At 33.2% G+C, this 21,638-nt stretch overlaps 2 protein-coding genes and 1 long non-coding RNA gene across 3 annotated transcripts; 1 reads left to right on the top strand and 2 right to left on the bottom strand.

Moving 5' to 3' along the window:
* Positions 1–1,222: 1,222 nt before the first annotated feature.
* LOC136066462 (uncharacterized) lies at positions 1,223–2,071 on the top strand. Its single transcript, XR_010627969.1, has 2 exons — positions 1,223–1,615; positions 1,866–2,071. It is a non-coding gene; the product is annotated as an uncharacterized LOC136066462 (long non-coding RNA).
* Positions 2,072–5,550: 3,479 nt separating this feature from the next.
* On the bottom strand, positions 5,551–6,354 carry LOC112000074 (uncharacterized). The gene has a single exon (XM_024032178.1). The coding sequence runs from the start codon at positions 6,352–6,354 to the stop codon at positions 5,551–5,553; it is 804 nt and encodes a 267-aa protein (XP_023887946.1).
* Positions 6,355–12,740: 6,386 nt separating this feature from the next.
* On the bottom strand, positions 12,741–16,916 carry LOC112017991 (GDSL esterase/lipase At4g10955). The gene is made up of 4 exons (XM_024050497.2): positions 16,850–16,916; positions 16,092–16,149; positions 15,869–15,972; positions 12,741–14,048 (listed from the first exon to the last, which is right to left on the bottom strand). The coding sequence occupies exons 3-4, from the start codon at positions 15,928–15,930 to the stop codon at positions 13,016–13,018; spliced, it is 1,095 nt and encodes a 364-aa protein (XP_023906265.1). The 5' UTR covers positions 15,931–15,972; positions 16,092–16,149; positions 16,850–16,916; the 3' UTR covers positions 12,741–13,015.
* Between the last annotated feature and the right edge of the window lie 4,722 nt (positions 16,917–21,638).

The following is a 21,638-nucleotide window of genomic DNA, read 5'->3' as shown; positions in this document are numbered from 1 at the left end:
GCTATAGTGGCGCTTTCTATAAACACTGCTATAGGCATATCTATAGTTGCGTTTGGAGTGTCCTATAGAGGCGTTTTCAAAAATGGGTCTACAACAACGTTTTCAACGGTCTATAGTGACGTTTTAAAAACACTACTATAGGTCCTGGTTTTACAAGGGCCTATAGTGGCATTTGACAAACGCCACTATAGGCCCTTGTAACAGTTGGACTTATAGTGGCGTTTGCCTAGGCATTTGTAAGAGTATGACCTATAGTGGCGTTTGACAAACGCCACTATAGCCTAGCACCAAAAAAAAAAAAAAGAGGTTAAGGAAAAGAATCCAGCACAAAAAATAAAATAAAATAAAATAGAGGACTTATAGTGGCTTTTGGAGTAGGACCTATAGTGGTGTTTGGTAAACGCCACTATAGGTCCAAAAAGTGCATGTTCTATACTGTTCCCCCCCAAAAAAAAAAAAAACGTATGGGTTCAAGCTGTAACAAATACTACAGGATATGCCATATAATATTCTAGGAATATTCTATGGCATATTCTACAATATTCCTTTAAAAAAAAAAAAAAACCTAAATGAGTTTCAGGCTTTCAACATACGTAAAGATTTTTTATTTGAATATAATATATATATATATATATATATATATATATATTAAATGTATATATTATTATATATTTATATTTAAATGATAGATGTTATGTTCACAGTATTTTTACAGCATTTTAACAAAAAATTATAAGTGGTTAGTCATTATTGGTTCAAATTTGAACTTAACAATAAGATTATTTTTTTGCCTCAACAATAACAACGGGTCACTTAAGATTTGTTGTAGAAATGTTTGTGAAAATATTATGAACCTATCATCTCTTTATATGAGAAATAATACGTTCACAACATTTTTACAACAAATTCTAAGTGGCAGGTTGTTATTGTTGAGGCAAAAAAATAATCTTAGTGTTAGGTTCAAATTTGAACTTATAACAACTAACCACATGTAATTTATTTTGAAAATATTGTAAAAATATTGTTCATGTAATATCTCTTATATATATATATATATATATATATATATATATATATATATATATATATATATATATGTAAAAAAATGCGTTAAAAAATTCAAAATTCAAAATTCAAAATCCATCTAACCCCACCTACCCCCACTCACCTTATCAATATATTTTCTCCACGTCAATCTAGATCATTTCTTCAGGCTTTTTTTTTTTTTTTTTTTTTTGCCTTTCTTTCTTTCTTTTTCTCTCTTGTCTCCCTTATCTCCACTTCTTCAGACTTCTTTTTCTCCCACACCCATACTCACCATATCAATCAATTTTCTCCACGTCTAGCTAGCTTCTCCACTATTCTTTTCTCTCTCTCTCTCTTATTTTTTTTTTTTCACAACACACCTGGATTTATTCTTTTCTCTTCCTCTCCATTTTGATTTTATTTCCCCTATTTTATTTGTGGTGGTGTTAATGTTAGTGGGTTTTGAATTTGAAGATGGTGTTGCAACTTTTTAATTTTGTTTAAATTTGTAAATGGTGCTACTGTTATGGGATTCGTGATTGAAGAAAGAGTGCTATTGTGTTTGATGCCAGTGGTTGTATAGTTGCAAGTAAGTATTTTTTTTATAAAAAATTTAATGATTGTTTTGGCATTTTCTTTTTTTGATAATAGTATTAGTCTATTCCTTGTTTGCTGTTAACTTTGCTTTGTGGGTCTCTAAGATTTTTGATTAATTTTTGTGAATTCATTGGCTTTTTATTATTGATAGGTATAGAGATATCAAGGTGATAATATCTTTGTTAATAGAGCCAAGAAAGAAGTGACAAAATTGAAATCTATTTGATGATTTCTTTTTGCAGGTTGGTCTATGGCGGCTGAATGTTGGGGTGGAGTTGCTATTTTTTTTTTTTTTTTTTTGATGTGAGCAAGATGTGTTTGATTTTGAATTTTTGTAGGTGGGTTTGCGTTTCATTTTGAATTTGCTGGGTTAGTTACAGAGTTAATTTGTATTTCTCATCCAAAAAAAAAAGTTTGTACTTTGTTTTATTTATGTATTTGTTTTGTATCTTTTAATTTAATTGCAATTTTAATTCAATAAAAAAAAAAAATTGATCACCAAAAATTAATTTTTGGTAATNCGGGGGGGGGGGGGGGTTCAATAATGTGGCAATTGGCAAACCTAAGAGTATCTCCAGCAGATTCATCAAATTTTGTACTGTTTGGAGAATGAACAGTGATTTTTACCTTTATTTACTCACTTTTTTAAATACACTTTCTAACAGATTCTCTATCTCATTTAAAATATTTCTTCATTCATTATTTATTCTTTTTTTTAACAACTACACGTCTTTCAACATTATTTATACAATAGAAAGCTTATTTTCTAAACAGAATTCTGCGCGGCTGAATGTTGGGGTGGAGTTGCTATTTTTTTTTTTTTTTTTTTGATGTGAGCAAGATGTGTTTGATTTTGAATTTTTGTAGGTGGGTTTGCGTTTCATTTTGAATTTGCTGGGTTAGTTACAGAGTTAATTTGTATTTCTCATCCAAAAAAAAAAGTTTGTACTTTGTTTTATTTATGTATTTGTTTTGTATCTTTTAATTTAATTGCAATTTTAATTCAATAAAAAAAAAAAATTGATCACCAAAAATTAATTTTTGGTAATCAAATTTTTTTTTGTTGGTGGTTTCAGCTATAGTGGCGTTCTACAAACGCCACTATAGGGTTAGCAAAGCGCCACTATTGTACTGTCACTATAGGCCTATTTTTTTATTTTTAAAAAAGGCTATAGTGACTATAAGGTATGTCTATAGTGGCGTTTTTGTAAAACGCCACTATAGGTCTATAATGGCGGTAAAATAGTGGCATTTTTTGTACCTATAGTGGCGTTTCACGAACGCCACTATAGTCCCAATTTTTTGTAGTTGGCTTTTCCACTACATATTGATTCAAGATGGATTGTGAACGAAAATGGGCAACGAGTGAAGTTGGCACGACAGAATTGGCCATAAAGCATGGAAACCGTAGTCGCTTAAGGCCTTAGCAAGCAAGCTTGTTGTGAGAATGGCAAATAGTTTGGTGGATTACATAGAGATTTAGGGTTTGAAGGTTTTGCTAAATTAAATGTGTTTGGTTTAGGTGTAATTTTTTAATTTATGTTAGTGGATTTAACAATGTTAAGGTGTCGGGGAGGTGAGTGTAATTTATTTTGAAAGTAAGGGAAGTCAGTGTACAATTTAAAACTAAGAGGAAGGTCAGTATAATTTAAGTAAACTTCAAGAGAGGTCAATATAATTTTCAATTTTTTAATAAAAAAATAAGATGGGGCTTAGAAATTTTCCCATCAAGTAAAGCAAACGACAATTTAATAAAATGTTATAATAGAAGATGTTGGGTCCTAATCTATTCATTTGTAAATTGAGAAAATCAATTAACAAGTTTAAGTAATCTCTAAAAAATATTATCACCAAAATTATGAAGTCAAAAAGGAAAAATCACGGGACAAATTCTAAATAATTTTACTATTATAAAATCGATTATAATATCTTCTTAATATATATCTCTCTAGGAATTTATGTGAACTCACATAGATCTTCACTCACTTTGAATACAACAACTCCCCATGGTTATAGCAGCAAAAAACCTCTTTCTAGAGAGAATCCCAAATTTATCTTCTTTTGTGTATGTGTCATTGTTAAAGAAAAATCTTTTTATTTTTTCTTTACCTTCACACACATCAACTACACCTTTTTTTTTCCTTTACCATTGTACTCACTGTGATTTTTCTTTTATACTTGTAGTCTCTCTCCTTACGCTACCTCCCAAACAAAAATCCCTTTATTATCTTTTTGTTTCCTGCTCAATTATTTTTTTTTTCTCCTCTCCCTATAGGCGAAGACCCCTCTACGCCTAAGACATCAAATTTTTTGTAGAACCATCTACTTATAAGACTTAATCCCTATTCCTTGGTGGACAAGGAATACATTACTTTATTAACAAAGAATAGTATTTTCTTTCACTCCAAGGAATAACCTTTTCTTCCACACCAAGTAAACCCAAAAAATGAACAATTTAATTTTTCATTCTTCAACAAGCAAACCTAATTAGCTTCCAAGTCACAAAAGGAATTTAAGGTAATTTTCCAATAGAATAATAAATGTTCAAACATGCATTGTGCATTCAATTTATTAAAAAAAAAAAAAAACCTTTATCATCATAGAAATATAGGGGCAAGGAAGCTAAACTTTTTATTTAAGGGAAGAAGCTAATTTCTTTAGAAGTTCGATAATTTTTACTTATCATTTCCTCAAGCCTAAAAGATTGAAATCGACCAATTGCCCAAGTACGTGGTTATTCCTCTATGCTTTTGTCATCAACATAGATCAGGCACAATTACTCATGCAATTCTATTTCATTGTCTATCGCTTTTTTCTTTTTTTTTTTCGAAAACTAGTATTTCATTGTTCATTCTTATTAATTACTATCCTTCAAACAACTGTTTTGAGACAGAAACCTCACCTGGCAAAAGATACCGTAGTGTGTAAGGCCATTCTGTTTTTTTTGACAAAGAAAAGAGTAACATTAGCGTTGGGAACTTTGAAATTAAATTTAGTCCTAGTACGGAAACTATGATAAACATTCCCTAACATGAGTATTACATTGTCTTCTCAAAAAAAAAAAAAAAAAAAAAAAATTGCATTTCTACTTAATTAAGAAATTGGACAATTTTTACTTCTTCATTTTCTAACATGAGTATTACATTGTCTTCTCAAAAAAAAAAAAAAAAAAAAAAAATTGCATTTCTACTTAATTAAGAAATTGGACAATTTTTACTTCTTCATTTCCTCAAGCATAAAAGTTTGAGATCAACCAATCGCCCAAGTACATGTTATTTCTCTATTTGTGTCATCATCATCACATCAGAAAAAATTACTCATACAATTTTATTTTAGATGAAAATACTATTTTGGGGTTACTATTAATTTGATATATACATTTTGGTAGTAATTAATTTGGTTTCTATTATTTTTAACTTGCAAACAATTTTCATTAATGAGTTGATAATAAGGACTAAATTAACTACTAATTAGAAATAACATGAACCAAATTGACAATAATTCCAAAATGTAGGGACCAAGGTATTTTCGCCTCTATTTTATTGTCCATTATATATTATCCTTCAAACAAACTACTATTTGAGATAACTAGAAACCTCACCTCGGAGACAAAATAGCATATATTCAAGAAATCCTGCTTTGATCATGACAAATAAAAGAATAACATCAGCGTTTGGAAACCTTAAAATTAAATCTAGTCATTATATTGAAACTTCAACAAATTGAACCTAGCACGTCTATTACATTGGTATGGACAGGGTATGAACCAAGGAATTTCGTGCTATAGAAGTTCAATACATGAATGAATGGTTAGTGGCAGTGAAAAAATGCAACAGTTTAGGGGGGAAAATGCAAGAGGAAAATAATGGTGAACATGTAAGTTATTTAATTAGAGAATGGAAGGTGTTATGGCCTTTGTTGCATTATTTACCCACCTCTCTCTTGGCTGTAGCATTGAACATGGTTCGTGTCATTGAGGTAGCAACTGATGTACTTTCCTTCGCAAATACTTTCACAAATACCATCGAGCCATGAAAGCTCAAAACCATATGCCAATTCATTGTGGACGTCTTTACAGGAGATATTTGGGTCATCATTTCTTGGCCAAGATGTCAGGAAAATCTGCTCTACTTTGCACAAGTCCACCACATCGGTTGCATTCGTTCTACCAACCTTAACATATCTATACCTCTTGAAATGAGAAGTAGAAGTGTTAGAAGAAGACTTTCCATTGTCAATGCAAGTAGAAGTGCCCAAATAGAATGGAGAATTCACTGGTTTTTCACAGCTCATCAAAACCACACTCCTCGATAGTTTGCCATCCTCTGTAATCTTCGGCAGATACCTCGTATATGCAGAATCAGATTGAGTGAAATTATATCCATATAAAGAAAAATTCGAGGTGGTGAAGGGGAAGTAATTGTCCTTGTATATACCGGAGTCCACGATCCTGATTGTGTACATACTGTAATTGATTTCCTGTACGTAGTATTTTCCTTCAAATAAATATAGCACCGCACGATTGTTCTCACAAGACAGTACATACCTTGAGTCCCCGCACCCTTTAGGATCGGTCTTCAATCGAAACGGAAAGCTTATGTTGTGTATATTGCCACAGGATGAAGGGGCACAGTGATGATTAACCTTAGTAGTAGCACTGCAAGTTTCGTGGACTAGTACAAGAGCAATAAAGGCCGTGAGTCCTGCACTCAATGTTAATCCTCTTGCCATTGAGGTATTTCCTCTGCTACATATATACTATAGTACATACTAGAATAATTCCGTAGATGTAGACAAAGCATAATAAAAAGTTAAAAACTCCTTTTTGTGGTCATAAAAGTATCTTCAACAAGAAAGTAAAAGGTAGGGTTTCCACTGAAAGAAGGTGAAGCGCAAGTTCGTGATAGTGGAACAATATTATATCAACATCAATATCACTATCTGGCGTTAGCACATGCGTCATCTTGGTTAATAATTTTTTACAGTAATTAAGGTTTTCTTAAAACATTTTGATAAACATTTAGTAATTTTTTTTTTTTTTTGGAGAAGGAACATTTAGTTAAATTAATCACGCACTACCAGGCTTTTTATTAATTATTATAATTACTACTAAGTTTTATGGGTGATAAAAATGTGAGTGGTGACATGATCTTAATGGTTATTACTAACAAATTTTACATGTAGCGGTAAGAAAGAAATGACTTGATTATCGGAAGAAAAAAATTGATGATGGCAAATGTAACGGAATTCTCTTCCAAAATTTGTAAATAATATCTTTTTAATATGATTTTTTTAAATTTATATTATTTTGAAGCCTTTTTTTCTTTTTTGAAATAGCTACAATTAGGGATGTCCAAGCAAAACCGGGACCCGACCCACCCGGCCAAACCGTCCAATCCGCCCCGATAACTGGCCGACCCGACGCCGGTGACGGGTCGGCAGCGGATCTTTGCTTCCTGAACGCGAAAACGGCAGGTCAGTTGGTGGGTTTGAGGTTGAGAAACCGATTTCAACCGACTCGTCTGTATACTGACTGGAAGGCATCGATTTTCTGTTTGATTTGAGGAGATCCGTTCGAGTTCAGGCGAGATCTCGTCGAGATTCGGCCTGATCTCTTCGTGATATGCCAAGATCTCATCGACATCCTGCTAGATCTCGCCGAGATCGGCTTGATCTCTTCGAGATCCACCGAGATTTCGCCAAGATCTGGTCAGGTCTTGCCAAATCCAGCGGCTTTTGGAAAAATCCAGCAGTTTTTCTCACAACCCGAAACCGATCGAAGACCGATCCGTACCTGACGAAAATCTGACCACCCGAACCGACTCCATTCACCAATCGGCGGCGGGTCTATGCATGGAAAACCCGAAGTGATCGGGTCGGTTCCGGGTTGGGCACAAACCTGATCCAGACCGACTCGTGGACAGCCCTAGCTACAATATTCTACTAACTTTGAGTTTAAACATTTTCCTCTCTAAATTTCTAAGCACTTTGTATATAAGTAGATGTCAATTCAACTACCAAGCCCTTGACTGTTTTAAAGTTATTTAAATATTTAGTATTTTCTTGAAAATTGTGCATTAAAAAACATGATTATATTTCCAAAACATAATTTAAAAAATGATCGGTTTCCAAATTGTTTCAAAACGGAACCAATTTGAATAGTTATTAATAACAAAAAAAAAAAAAAAAAAACATTTTGCAGAATTCACTTATGAAACATTTGTTAAGTTCTACAATGCCAATCATACAGAGCCTCCCAAGTTCCCAACGGTATATTTTTACATTTGAAGTTGATCATAGCACATAGCCCAACTTGTTGGAAAAATGATCTTACCCATGTATTGTGTGTTGGCTTATATTGGTGGCCACACCATAACACTGTTTTGGTTCTTTCTATCCGCTATTTTGGCAATTACAAATTAGCTACTATTTAAAAGTTTTTGTTAACTAATACCTTGAGGGAATTTGTTTAGAAAATATATTTAAAAACCTTTTATGGAAAAGGAAAAAAGTAATTAATTTTTTTGACAGTTTTTTTATATTTCCCATAAAAATTGTATTGAAACTTTTTAAAAATTGTTTATTAACAAATACTCTAGGAGCATCCGTTAACCGAACCCATATTTAAAATGGAAAAACACTTCATAACTTTTATTTTTTGATAATTTGATAGTTACAATAATGGGAGGGGGGGAGGGATTTGAACTCTGGTTCTCTTAATTAAGAAGAGGGATTGCAACACTAAAAGTTACTCCATAATAACATTAGTTTTATAATATCATATAATACTTCTTTGGCAAATGAGGAGGGTTTTTTTGCTGCATGTTGCTCGAATTTCAATCAATCCTTCAACTGACTGAGCAACAAATAGCTTTAATCAATTGATTATAGAAACATGATGAAACTGGAAACAAAAAGGGCGTTGAAGATTGAATGCTTCAACTGAATTGGCTAATTCAGTTTTGTTTTTTATTTTGTTTTTTGTTTTTTATTTTGTTGTTTTTCTTAAACAGGTAAAATTGTTAAAATATTTTGTGTAGATTGTCTAGGTAAGAAAGGGTGTGAGTTAGTGTTTTAAGACTTTTTTTCATCTTGAAGGAATATAACTTCTTTTGAAAATATAAAGTAACTCTATTGCCTCTGTTTGCATGCATTGTGATTGCCAAGCTACCATAGCACGTGTTAAGAGCAAAATCTATAATGGGAAAAGTTGACATATCCGATTAAGGCAAAATATTGTGAGGCAGCTTATTGATAATGGTGTAATGTCCTTGGACTTTTTGAGGTCAGAAAGGAATTCGGCTAATCCTTTGATCAAGCCACTAGTAAAAAGGCTAATGAGTGAGACATCGAGAGGGATAGGACTGATACCCAAGTTTTGACACTGGCCAATGCCCAACCTCTATGATGGGTGATTCCATTCAAGGGGTTAAATGGGTAAAGGTCATTAGTGGTCCATATGAGCACTGTCAATTATTGTGTTTTCCGCTATCTCATGGAGGAGATTAGTGATGAGTCCATCCTTATGGTATGAGACAATGCTAAGTTATAGATTGTTGGAGGTTGAGCTTTTAGCTCTTAATGGATCCATAGTCCCTACTTGTTGGGATGGGGTGTACTACACAAACACCCGATGGATGCCACCTATGTGTGAGTGGAAGTTGTGCCGCTTCCTATGAGCCTTGGGCAAGTCTCTAGAGTTCTCATGAATCCCAATGGCGTATGGCCTTTATAAGGCGCCAACCCGCTTATGGAACAACCTTCATAAAGAAAGGTATGTGGGTGGTAAGTTTGGCTATCTAATAGCTTGGTTAAAAGAGTTTAACTCTACCATTGTCTAGTAGTTCCTACTTATCTATCCTAAATATGGTTAAAACTTTTTGGTACCATATTGATGCATGCTTTCTTGAGTTTCTTGCCTTTCCTAGTTTAGTGTTTGTAATATGTGGGGGATTGTTGGAGTGGGTTGTGTTTCAAACACTTACCCTTTGGCTTTGTGTCCCACATAGGTTAGAGATGAATCAAGTTATATGTTTTTAATTCCTTCTAGCCCAAATTTAATGCCTAGCCGTTGGGCATTTATTATGGTTAGTAGCTATTGGGCATTTATTGTGCATAGTAAACATTGGAAGCCTTCCCCTTAGGCAGCCCACTAATTCATTTATTTGGTCTTGGCTTATAAAATCCTAAAGTATTCTATATTCTCCTCATCTCATTCTTTTCTTTCTCCAACCACCTACTACTCCTTTGTTTATTCTCTTCTTCCACAAATTTTATGCACTTGTATTTTAGTGTAAGGAAAGGCAAAATAAGAAGCTTGTTCCTTAGTTCTTCTTGATTGGGTGTGCGTCCATCTTGAAGATATTTGCTATAGTCTGATCCTGGGGGGTTGTTCGGCCAAGAGAGCCTAACGCGTTGAGTTCTACTCTAGGTGGCACGAATCAACCTTGAAGGAAAATGATATTTGCATGATTCTATAGTTTGTGAGATCTTTCTAACTCTCTATTTTATGCGAAAAATACAATTTTAGTCCCTACATTTTGGGCCAATTCTCATTTTGGCCCCTAAATTGATTTCCTACCTACCTCAATCCCTGAAAATCGAAAATTATTTTCGTTTTGGTCCCTGCCATCAACCTACTAACAAAAAAGTCCTACGTGGCAAACGAAATGTACTATTTGCATAGTAAATGCTAACATGGCTAATAAAATAATATTAAAAAAATTTTATTTAGCATTTAAAATTGCCACATTAGCATATAAATTAATAAAAACAAAAAAAAAATTAATCTCTTGATTTTAATTTAAACTAGAAAAATTTAAAACAAAAAATAAAAAAGCTTTATCAGTTTTAAAAATTGAGAAAAAAAATTATAACAATTTTCTCAAATTTTCTTAGTCAACTAGCATAACATCACAAAAATTGAAATTTCCAGTTTCTAGACCAAAAAAAGGGGGAAAAAACCAGCCTAATACTCAACTAAATAAAAACCTATTATAAAAAAAATAATAATAAAAACAAAAAACCAAACCAACGAATCTAACCCAAACCCAAGAACAAGTATTTGATTTCACAAGAGAGCATATGGGTTCAGTATTGAGAAATACTACCCAACACCCTAGGCAAATATTTACACCCCAAATACCCATTTTTACAACTTAATTACTTTTACCCTAGACTAATAATTAATACCCAATAGACGCGATTAACCAATGTCACATTGCATGCATATTCACATAACTACTAAAGCAAATAAAGCAATATGAAAAGTGGAATAAAGGGAAGCACATCACATGAAAACACCAAACGTGTTTTTGAAAAGGAAAATCAGATCGAGTTTGCAGCGGAAAACCTCTCCATAATAGGAATCTAATTAGACTTGAAAAAACATTAAAAGTACTAAAAACAAGGAAGTAATAGCCCTAAACCTAAAATAACAAAAATTACATAAAAATACTAAAATTAACGAATTACAAAAATTAAATTGTAGATTATGTTTTACATCATCTCTCTAACAAGCTATCTCTTTAGGTTCACCATAAAGGCATGGGCAGCGTTACTTTATGCTCGAGGGGTTCAATTGAACCCCCTTACTTGAATTTTTTTTTTTTTAATTTATATATAATTTTTTTAATTAGTAAATTTACCCCTGAAAATATGTTTGTACACTTTGACTTAAATCTTGCACACCCTAACCATATATCAGCCCAACCCAAAATCAAACAACAACATAGATCACAGGTCTCTTTAAGAGTAAAAAGAGAATGTTTGTAAGTCGTAGATGTCTCATTTTATTATAAATTTATGTTATATGTCTGTGAGTGTGTGTCTAATACTGATTATGTGTGTTATTTTTTATTTTTTTATTATGTTATTTGTGTGAATTGTAATGCATGTGAATATGTGTTGTGTACTACAAATATAATATAACTTTATATAATTTAATAATTAGAAAATACAGAGGGTTTGTTACATGTGTGTATATTATTATCATGTTAAATAAATTTTTGTTATTAAGTTAGTGATTCAAGAACCAAAATAGTAAAATTAGTAATTTTTTAAGAATTTTATTAGTTATGTAGATACTTAGTGTATTATTTATGGATGGATGAATGTGGTTCTGTGGGCCAATTTAATATAGTTACAATGGGTTGAGTTTTGTTATTTAATTTGAAACATTTTTTATAAAAATAATGACAAATAGATAATGACAACTTCATAAAAATCAAAAATGTTATACAAACTTAATTAAATAAAATGGCCACACTTACCAACATTAACAATAAATAATGACAATTAATAATAAACTATATTGTAATGATTTTAAAATATAAAAACTCAAAAGAAAATTGTAAAACTTCATATATTTGCCTTTTTTTTTGTCAATAACTCAATATATTCAAAAAAAAAAAAATTTATTAAATTTTGTTTGGTTCAAGTTTCTTAATGACCCTGCTGAACAAAATTCCTAAAGTCGTCATTGGAGGAGAGTAGAAATGGTTTGAAGGTAAATTGAATGTGTAAAATGATTTACGGATGTAGGGTGAGTATTTTACGATTAACTAAAACCTATTTTCTGTTTGACTGTAATTTCCTACGTTGCCAACCAACAACAATGGTGTAAAACAATTTCAAAAATTCAATTACACTCGAAACAAACATAACCTTGTATTCCTTCCATCAAATGTGTATGTCTCTGAATGTTAGAAATGTATATTCTCAAAAGCACTCTTAATAGAATGAATTTTTATTTATCACTCTTATCATCAAATAAATAAAAAAATGAAAAAAAATATAGTAATTAATTAAATAATTTGGATAAACTCAATATGGGCTACAATAAGTCCCCTAATGGAGAAAATCTTACCCCTCTCTCTCATATGAATTTATATACTTAATAATATATATAAAAAAAATATATATATATATATATATTTAATAATGAATTAATATACGTATTCCCGCGTTATATCCTAATTTTTAAAAAATTGCTATTTCATTGTCATACCCGTACAAGCCGTACTCATGTTCATTTCCATGCTTCCAAGTGTTTAAAGAGCTAAAAATAATTTGTAGAGAACGCAGATTTTTCTTTCATGGATCTAACCGTGTCCTTTAACCTTAGAAATCTTTATCAATACAGGTGATATATTTAGATCGATTGAAATCTATGAGGTGGAGGAAATTCTAACTTGGCAAGAACCGCCCTAGACCACCTGTATCAAGAAGCAATTAAGCAAATAAACAAAACAAGAAGCAAAAGAAGCACCTCCCCCCTAGACAAAAGCTTTACCAAGACCCGTTATGCCCCCACAAACTTGGTCTGTATTGGGTAGTCTTTTGGGCCTGTTTAGTGTTTATATACACTATTTAGCTGCTACATTCAACACCGTTAATTTGTAGTGCTGTAGTTATAACGCATGGATTCATAGGGAAAAGGATTCCACCACTGTTGAAGACCATGAGCTCTTTTAAACTTTTTATAAGCAGCAAAAACACCTTCAATGTCTGGGAATTGAGCCCTATTAATGGTCAAATCTGCTGAAGGAAGGAGATGCAGTGGTTCTGAACCTGAATCCATTCCCAACACACTTAAGCATAGATTCCACGTGGAGTTCTTTGTTGCAACCATCTCAAATATTCCAACTCCATTCTCCTCCATCTTCTTCCTGTGTTCAAAATATCCAACATATTCTGAACAAATAGGATCATCTGGGTTCACAAAAAGGTTAGGAACCCAGGGAGATAGCACCGCAAAATGGTCTTCAGCTTGGCCACCATTTACAACAATGTTAAGACCCGCGAGTCCTGTCTTGAAAACACTGGTTGCCAAGTGGATTCCAAACTTCACTCGTTCATCTTTGAGCACACCTTCTAAGAAGGCAGAGAAGAATGGAGGATTGAAAAGATAAGTTTCAATAAAATGACCCTCCTTGGCCATTTCCTTTCCTGCAAGCAGTGCCATAGCTGACCCCAGAGAATGTCCAGCTAACCACACACTGGATTCACCTTTAGACTTAACTGTTTTGCGAAGAAACTCCATTGCTTGTTGAAAGCGGGAACTCTGGTGAAGTTCGTTAAGGAGGGACTGGAAGTTTAACATGAAGTCTTGTGACCATGTGCGTCGTTTGATGAGTGTGCCCCGAATGGCAATAACATAGTGCGGGATGTTTCGACAAGAAGAAGAAGAAGAAGAAGAAGAAGAAGAAGAAGAAGAAGGTGGGTATTTGTATTCATAAAAGGCACCGAATATGGATAAGTCCTTATTGTCTATGAGTTTTTGACTTAATTGAAAATGGAAGGATTCCCACCAAGGTGGAGCAAGAGCTTGAGATTCTTGGCGGTTCTTCTGGCGGTCGCGTTCAAGAATGTACACTCCTTCAACCAAGCTGGCAACAACCGATCTTCTGTAATGTTTGTCGTTCCTGCAAGGAGATTGACAGATTGTAAAGTACGTAGTAGAAATATATGGTGAAGTTAATTTACTTGTTAATTAATAAGTAGAATTTTTCAATAACAGAAGAGAAGCCACATATCAACTAGTTAGGGAAAGAAAAAAAATTACATTAGACCATTACAAACACCTTTGAGATGCATCTGGTATAACCAATCTATGCATATGGTATAATATGAATACACCAGATTTAAGATCAAGCCATGAACCCAACAAGATATGATCAACTTTCTATTCATAAATGAACTTTCTGGGGACTGAAAAAAGGGAGTAGGGAAATACACTAATGCAAAGAAGAAGAGAAAAATGAGACCGTTGTGCTAGACTCTTAGTTAGGCTAAAGAATAAAGGCAAGTGACATCTTATTTCATAACTTGTTGAGATTACAAATTATTAGTGGTTGACGTAAAATTGGTGTTAATGGTAGACTTCATAGGTGTAATTTAATATTAGTGATGTTAGAAATATTATAAATTTTAACCTATAAGATTTACAAACTTATATATTTCACTAATTCAATCATTTATTTTATATATATATATATATTTTAAATCGTACATTTATTTATTATTTTTTTATGTTATTGAAATAAGAAAGTCTACAAACGTTACAAAACCTTACAACAATTTTAAAGAAAAATTGTGGTTGGTATGTAATCTTATTTTATTTTGTTGACACCTTACCTTATTGTGAAAATGTTGTGATGATAAAAGAATTAAAATCTACCATTCACATTCATTATCAAGTTGATCAATTTGTAAAACTTATATAGTAAAATTTGTAATATTAATTTTTAGCATTTTTTGTAATATTAATTTTTAGCATTTTTAAGTCAGTGTTTATCACACCAAACATAATCTATCAATATTAAAACGATTAAGAGTAATATAACTTAACTGACATCTCATGTTATTTTTAACAAAACTATTTAGGGTTCAAATCATCATTCCAACTGTGGGTACCCGAGGTCCGAGGAGGAAGTGGAAGGGCCAACATGCTGAACCGAAGCCCGAAGAGGAGTAGGAAGGGTAGTGGCAATAATTTGGGCACAATACCAGACTGGGGCAGAGCAGTGGCCCGAGGAGCTTTGTCATCCGAAGAGGGAAATGGATCAGCTTGAACAACTTCCGGGGAACTACGAGCCGAGCCGCTGAATGATAGCAATAAAGGTCAGTGGCGACAGCTTTTTCAACTACCGCCGCCCCCTGCTTCAGAGACATTAAGAGACAGGTGTTGGGAGGGGAGATGCATGTCCAATAGAGATGAATGGAGTGGATGTAATGGGAGAGGCTATAAAACGAGAAGGCATGGGGATTTGTGGGGCATAGACATTTCGGGAGGAGAGGAGATCTTAGGAAAGAAAACCGGCACCCAATCCTTGCTAAAAGAGGGCTCCCTTAGAGATAAGTAGTTTTGAGGGGAGATCCATACTTGCTGTGCTATCCCATCTCTTATAAATTCTATTGGTTAGGATCAAGTTAATCAACGCAGCTTATCATTAAAAGAGGGCTGCTGTGCAAACGAATTGTTGGGTCCTTACACCAACTATTGATTTAAAAAAGTAAAATAATAATAATTGTGAGTCACTACTCACTAAGAGCAAAATTATTAATATATTCTCTTTGGAGAGGTTAACATAAAATTAGATGTGGCAAAATTGAACTTGAACCAAAGGAAAATACCATATTCAAACTTGAATTTTTTCACCCAAATTAAAACAGGTCGAACCATGACACGATCTTTTTTATAAATATTTTTTTTAATAATAAAATTCAGATTTTTTTTTTTTACCAGTCGACAGCAGTGAGATGTCCTGGTCCTGATTTGAGGAAAATTTGCTTATCAGTAGGCATTACTCCTTATGTTCCTCTCTTCTTGATTTCCTTTGAAATAAACTGCAATGGGAGAAGCAAAAGCCTTTGAATTGTTTATGGAGCCAATTGATGCTCGACATATATTGAAATTAAACATTTTTACACTCTCAATAAAACTTTCAGGATAAAAAGGAACCAACCTGCACAATATGCGAAAGAAAGAAGTGCTAAATAATGTTATTGAAGTCCTTCACCCACCTGAGGCAAAAAAAAAAAAAAAGAAAGTTTCAAAAGTCAATGAACAATTTAATATTCACAAAACATCAAGTAGAACAAACGAACTGAAAAAGAGCTAAGGAGGCTAAGAGGGATCAAGACAAAACATGAAGAAGTCGTGATACCAGACATTTCTACTTAACAATTGAGTCATAAATACACCTTGATAGAAAAAATGGAAACAATATATATATATATATATATTTTTTTTTTGTTTGTTAAGTTAATGCTCTCTACTTAACAATTGAGTCATAAATACACCTTGATAGAAAAAATGGAAACAATATATATATATATATATATATATTTTTTTTTTGTTTGTTAAGTTAATGCTCTCCTTGGAGCCACAAACTCATATTAAAGAATTTACCATTCGAAAAGTTAATATTCAATTTACCTAATTACCTCTATGACCAAAAACAAAACTACAAGAACAGATAAGCCATTCAAATTGTCACTGTAGGCCCAAGTGAACTAGCAAAATCAGTAGAGCTGATAAAAAAAGCAACCAAAAGGTCCAAAACCCAAATCACAGCAAACAAATATAGATCAGAATATTATGTAAATCAGTTTATGATTCATCCAAGAAACAAGTCTAAACTCTATAGGGTACCATCTAAAATGCATGCAAGCAAATGTTTACAGCTAAAAAATTTCAATAGCACTAATAATTTTCCCAAACCTTTTAAGTCCTTCAAATTCTGGGTCAAGGCAGTGTGGTGTGGAGATATAAAGGGTGTGCTAATGTTTCAAGTTTATAAATTCAACAAGAGTCAGATTGGTAATCTTGCTGAAAGAGTTTGGATTTTGGAAAGCCAAATTTGAGTTGTAGGCCAAATTTTCACTGAGGGTGAGAAATGCCAGGAATGCTGTCAAATGCTATTTATAATGAAGAGAAGTATAAGGTGGAGGATATAGTTTCCTGGAAACTACCATCTGGAAATTGGTTTCTAGTTTCCAAACCAAACTCCTTCAAATTAGTTGTCTTGACTTTTGCTCCGAGTCCAACTTCAAAGTTCGAACTTCCGTGGATATTAATTTCGCAATTTGCTAATTGAATATTAATATAACCTCGACATTGCAAATCACATGTGGGAACTAAAGGGATAAAAGATAATTAGAATATTGTAAAGGATAATATTTTTAATTTCTAAAATGGACTTGTTAATGAATTATTTTAAGAAAGTATTGACATTATTTTTATAAGAAATATAAAAAATTGGTCAAAATTTTAATTAACTTTTTTATATAAAATATTTCTTAAAAAAAAAAAAAAAAAACCTTCATGATCTTGAGAGAGAGAGAGAGAGAGAGAGAGAGAGAGAGAGAGAGGCGAAAATAGGAAATTAAACATAATTTTCAAATAATATAATTAGTAAACAATATTTTCAAACTATATTTTTTACTAACATCTCAAGTTTAAGGGACTCGATTTAGGGTCTATAAATCGAGTTTTTGTGAGTCGATTTTCATGTTTTGATCGAGTTTAAGTTGGCAGTTTTTCCACGTGTCGTCTTACATGAAAATCGAGTCTCTAAGATTTGATTTATAATCCAGTTATAATTTCACCAAACGCAGAAAAAGCAAAAACGCAGAGAGAGAGAGAGAGAGAGAGAGAGAGAGAGAGAGAGAGAGAGATGGAGATGCCAGGCCGACCTAGGCTGCGTGGCGCGACGATCCAGGCCACGCGTGCCTTGCAACCAAGCTTGGCCGCGACCCAGGCTGTGTAGGCCAGGCCCAGCCGGGCGACCTAGGCGCGCAGCCCAGGCCAGGCTGCGCGACCCAGGCCTCTGATCTAGGTTTTTAGATCTTTCCCTCTCTGATCTGATCTTGTGCTGAGATTGTTGTGTCTCTGATTTGATTGTGCTGGATTGTTGCGTTTCTTGATTTTTTTTTTTTTTTGGTATTTTTGGAAAAGCTGAGAGACTTGAGACTTAAATTTTTTTTTTTTTTTTGGCTTTGTAAATTGAGTCTTTGAGACTCGATTTCCATGTAGACACCACATTGGAAAAAATGACAACTCAGACCCAATCAAAATATGAAAACCGACTCTTAAAAACTCAATTTATAGGCCCTAAATCGAGTCTCTTAAACTCGAGATGCTAGTAAAAAATATAGTTTGAAAATATTATTTACTAATTATATTATTTGAAAATTATGTTTAATTTCCTATTTGGCCAGAGTTATACCATATTCACAATACTATTCTAGATATAAAATAGAGAATATTGTGTTGAGAATTAATTTTTATCGATAGCTTATATATATATATATATAAATAGTTTTGGTAACTCTTTTATGTTAAATATGTGCTATATTAAAAAGTTAAAAGTTAAAAAATTAGATTAATTGGAAAAAAGGTTGAGACAANAAGTCCTTCAAATTCTGGGTCAAGGCAGTGTGGTGTGGAGATATAAAGGGTGTGCTAATGTTTCAAGTTTATAAATTCAACAAGAGTCAGATTGGTAATCTTGCTGAAAGAGTTTGGATTTTGGAAAGCCAAATTTGAGTTGTAGGCCAAATTTTCACTGAGGGTGAGAAATGCCAGGAATGCTGTCAAATGCTATTTATAATGAAGAGAAGTATAAGGTGGAGGATATAGTTTCCTGGAAACTACCATCTGGAAATTGGTTTCTAGTTTCCAAACCAAACTCCTTCAAATTAGTTGTCTTGACTTTTGCTCCGAGTCCAACTTCAAAGTTCGAACTTCCGTGGATATTAATTTCGCAATTTGCTAATTGAATATTAATATAACCTCGACATTGCAAATCACATGTGGGAACTAAAGGGATAAAAGATAATTAGAATATTGTAAAGGATAATATTTTTAATTTCTAAAATGGACTTGTTAATGAATTATTTTAAGAAAGTATTGACATTATTTTTATAAGAAATATAAAAAATTGGTCAAAATTTTAATTAACTTTTTTATATAAAATATTTCTTAAAAAAAAAAAAAAAAACCTTCATGATCTTGAGATTGCACATGTGATGTAACAACCAAATCCATAATTTATTACTATTATGGATAATGATGGGCTTACATCTCTACAAAATCCTTGGCAACTAGCTTACGTAACGTAGCAACTAGCTTATGTAACGAATCAAAAGAAGAGAAATTATTCAACCACAAAAAGTTTCTCTGACATTGGGAGTGTAAGATTGAAATTTATTAACCATCTTGTTGGTTTTATTCCATGTCAATTTGTTTGTAATTTAACACTTAGTAACCCTGTATTTAGGTGGGATTCATATAAGGGTAGTGTGTGAAGAGAGTATGAATAATTGCTCATTTTGTGCAAAGAAGCAAAGACTCGCGGCTAGGACTTGCAACTGACTCACGGCTTGCAAGCTGCCAAATGTTATGCACGTGAGAAGTATGCGGGAAGATGAATGGTCACGCCAGCTGTCGCACTATAAGACAAAAGTCTCAGGCTGGTCAGGCCGTTAGCTCGCCACTTGAACTCGCGACTTGGACAAGTCGCGAGGCCAAGCCACCAACTTACCCTGTTTGACAAAAACTGACTTTTAGACAAAAAAAAAAAAAAGAACAAAACTTCAATTCTTAAATTCACACTATAACCATTCTATGGAAACATTTTTCCCCGTAAGATGATAAGATACTATTTAGATTAATTTTCCCCCATGCAGTAGAATACAAAATACACGTACCAATGTAATTCTCACTTTTCATGCATGGATGAAAAGATCATTATTTTCCCTACAAAAGAAAAAATTTTGTTTACCTCCCTACAAAGAGAAAAGTAAAACACAAATTAAAATGCTCAGGTGAAATTTTTTAATATCTATCAAATTTATTATTTTAGTTTGCCACGTAAGTTTAAAATGTGATCTTTTTTGTTAGTGAGTTAATGGTAAAAATCAAAATTGACGACAAGTTTAAAATAATAGGAATTAAACTGACTGTTATCAAAATATATGTATCAAATTGATTGTTACCTTAAAATATAAAGACCAAAAATGATATTTTTGTTGTTTTTTTTTTCAAGCAATCAAGGCAGTCAAGCATATTCGATGGGGTTCAGTGTACAATTATAGCTTCAACTCCAACTCAGGTCACCCACCTACCTTCATCAAAAAGGTGTGGTGGTGGACTTAACCAAACTGTTTGGAAGAAACAGCTTGGAAGAAAGCATCCGGAGAATTGGAATCATTCCATTAGCTCACCATTCATAAACTCTCTAATTTATTATTACACACCTGTGTTGTTTTCACAATTTTAAGCTTATCTTATTCTTATGACAAGTCAAAGTTGACGACAAAACTCATCTAAAAAAAGAAAAACTGACGACAAAACTTGCCGTCTCTGGCAAACTATCAAAATAAAAATATTGGCTCTAGTTGGCCCTAACCCTAACTGACAAGGGATACTAAATTACGGAAAATGCTAAAGTGGAAGCCCCAAATTCCATACATACGTCTCACTTTCCCAAAAGGTCACAGTTTTATTAGACATTTTTTTTTTTGGGCCTAAAATTTACAAGATTATGATGAGAAGTATGAAGCGGGATTTTGTATATCCTATACCCGGCTTATATGCAGGGTACAGGATATACCGCCTCATAAAGTGGAGGACATATATAGTTTCCTGGAAGCCACAATCTGGAAATTGGTTTCTAGTATCCAAACCAAACCCCTTCAAATTAGTTGTCTTGACTTTTGCTTCCAAGTCCAACTTCAAAGTTCGAACTTTCGTGGATATTAATTTTGCAATTTGCTAATTGAATATTAATATAACCTTGATATTGCAAATCGCATGTGGGAACTAGAGCAATAAAAGATAATTTGAATATTATAAAGGATAATATTTTCCTAAAATGCACTTGTTAATAAACTATGTGGGGCCCGTGGGCCTGATATCCTCGACCCATCGTGTAGCAAGCTCAAGGCCCATGCCGAAGAGCACAGACTATTCAAGGCTAAATTGGGGAAAACCTCTTTTCCCAATCCACGTCGAGGACCTCCTTATCCTCGGCCTGACAAGGACGATTTTTGGGAAAGACTAACCCCAAAGTAAGCTGTCACCCTCGCATTTAATGCACTCAACTAACCCCCCTGGCCGCATTAATGGGGAGGTAACCCCTTGGCAGGATAACGTTGATCAGAGTGAACCACTTGAGTACTGATAAGGCCTTTGATGGGACGGACGGCCAGAAGAAAGGCAAATAGATGATCAATAGATGGAAGAAGGAGATAGGAAGATGAAAACTATATAAGAAAAGCAAGTAAAGTAAAATAGGGGGGGAAAAAGAGAGAAGAAAAGGGTCTCCTCGGCTACGGGCCGAGGAGCATCCCCCCATTTGTAAAGAAACTCTTAGTATTTTTTATAAAAGAAAGTTCATGCATGGTGATCGACGGCCAGTGCCTAAACCTTTAACCCACTCTCTATAAATTTATTGTTTGGGCTGGATTGGGCTGAAAACCCATTCATATTCAGGGTCAATCCAAAT

The sequence above is a fragment of the Quercus suber genome, unplaced genomic scaffold, assembly GCF_002906115.3.
Source record: "Quercus suber isolate HL8 unplaced genomic scaffold, Cork oak 2.0 scaffold_36, whole genome shotgun sequence".
Classification (NCBI taxonomy): Eukaryota; Viridiplantae; Streptophyta; class Magnoliopsida; order Fagales; family Fagaceae; genus Quercus; species Quercus suber.
Note: the sequence above shows the minus strand (reverse complement) of the source record. Positions and strands in the feature narration are given on the sequence as shown.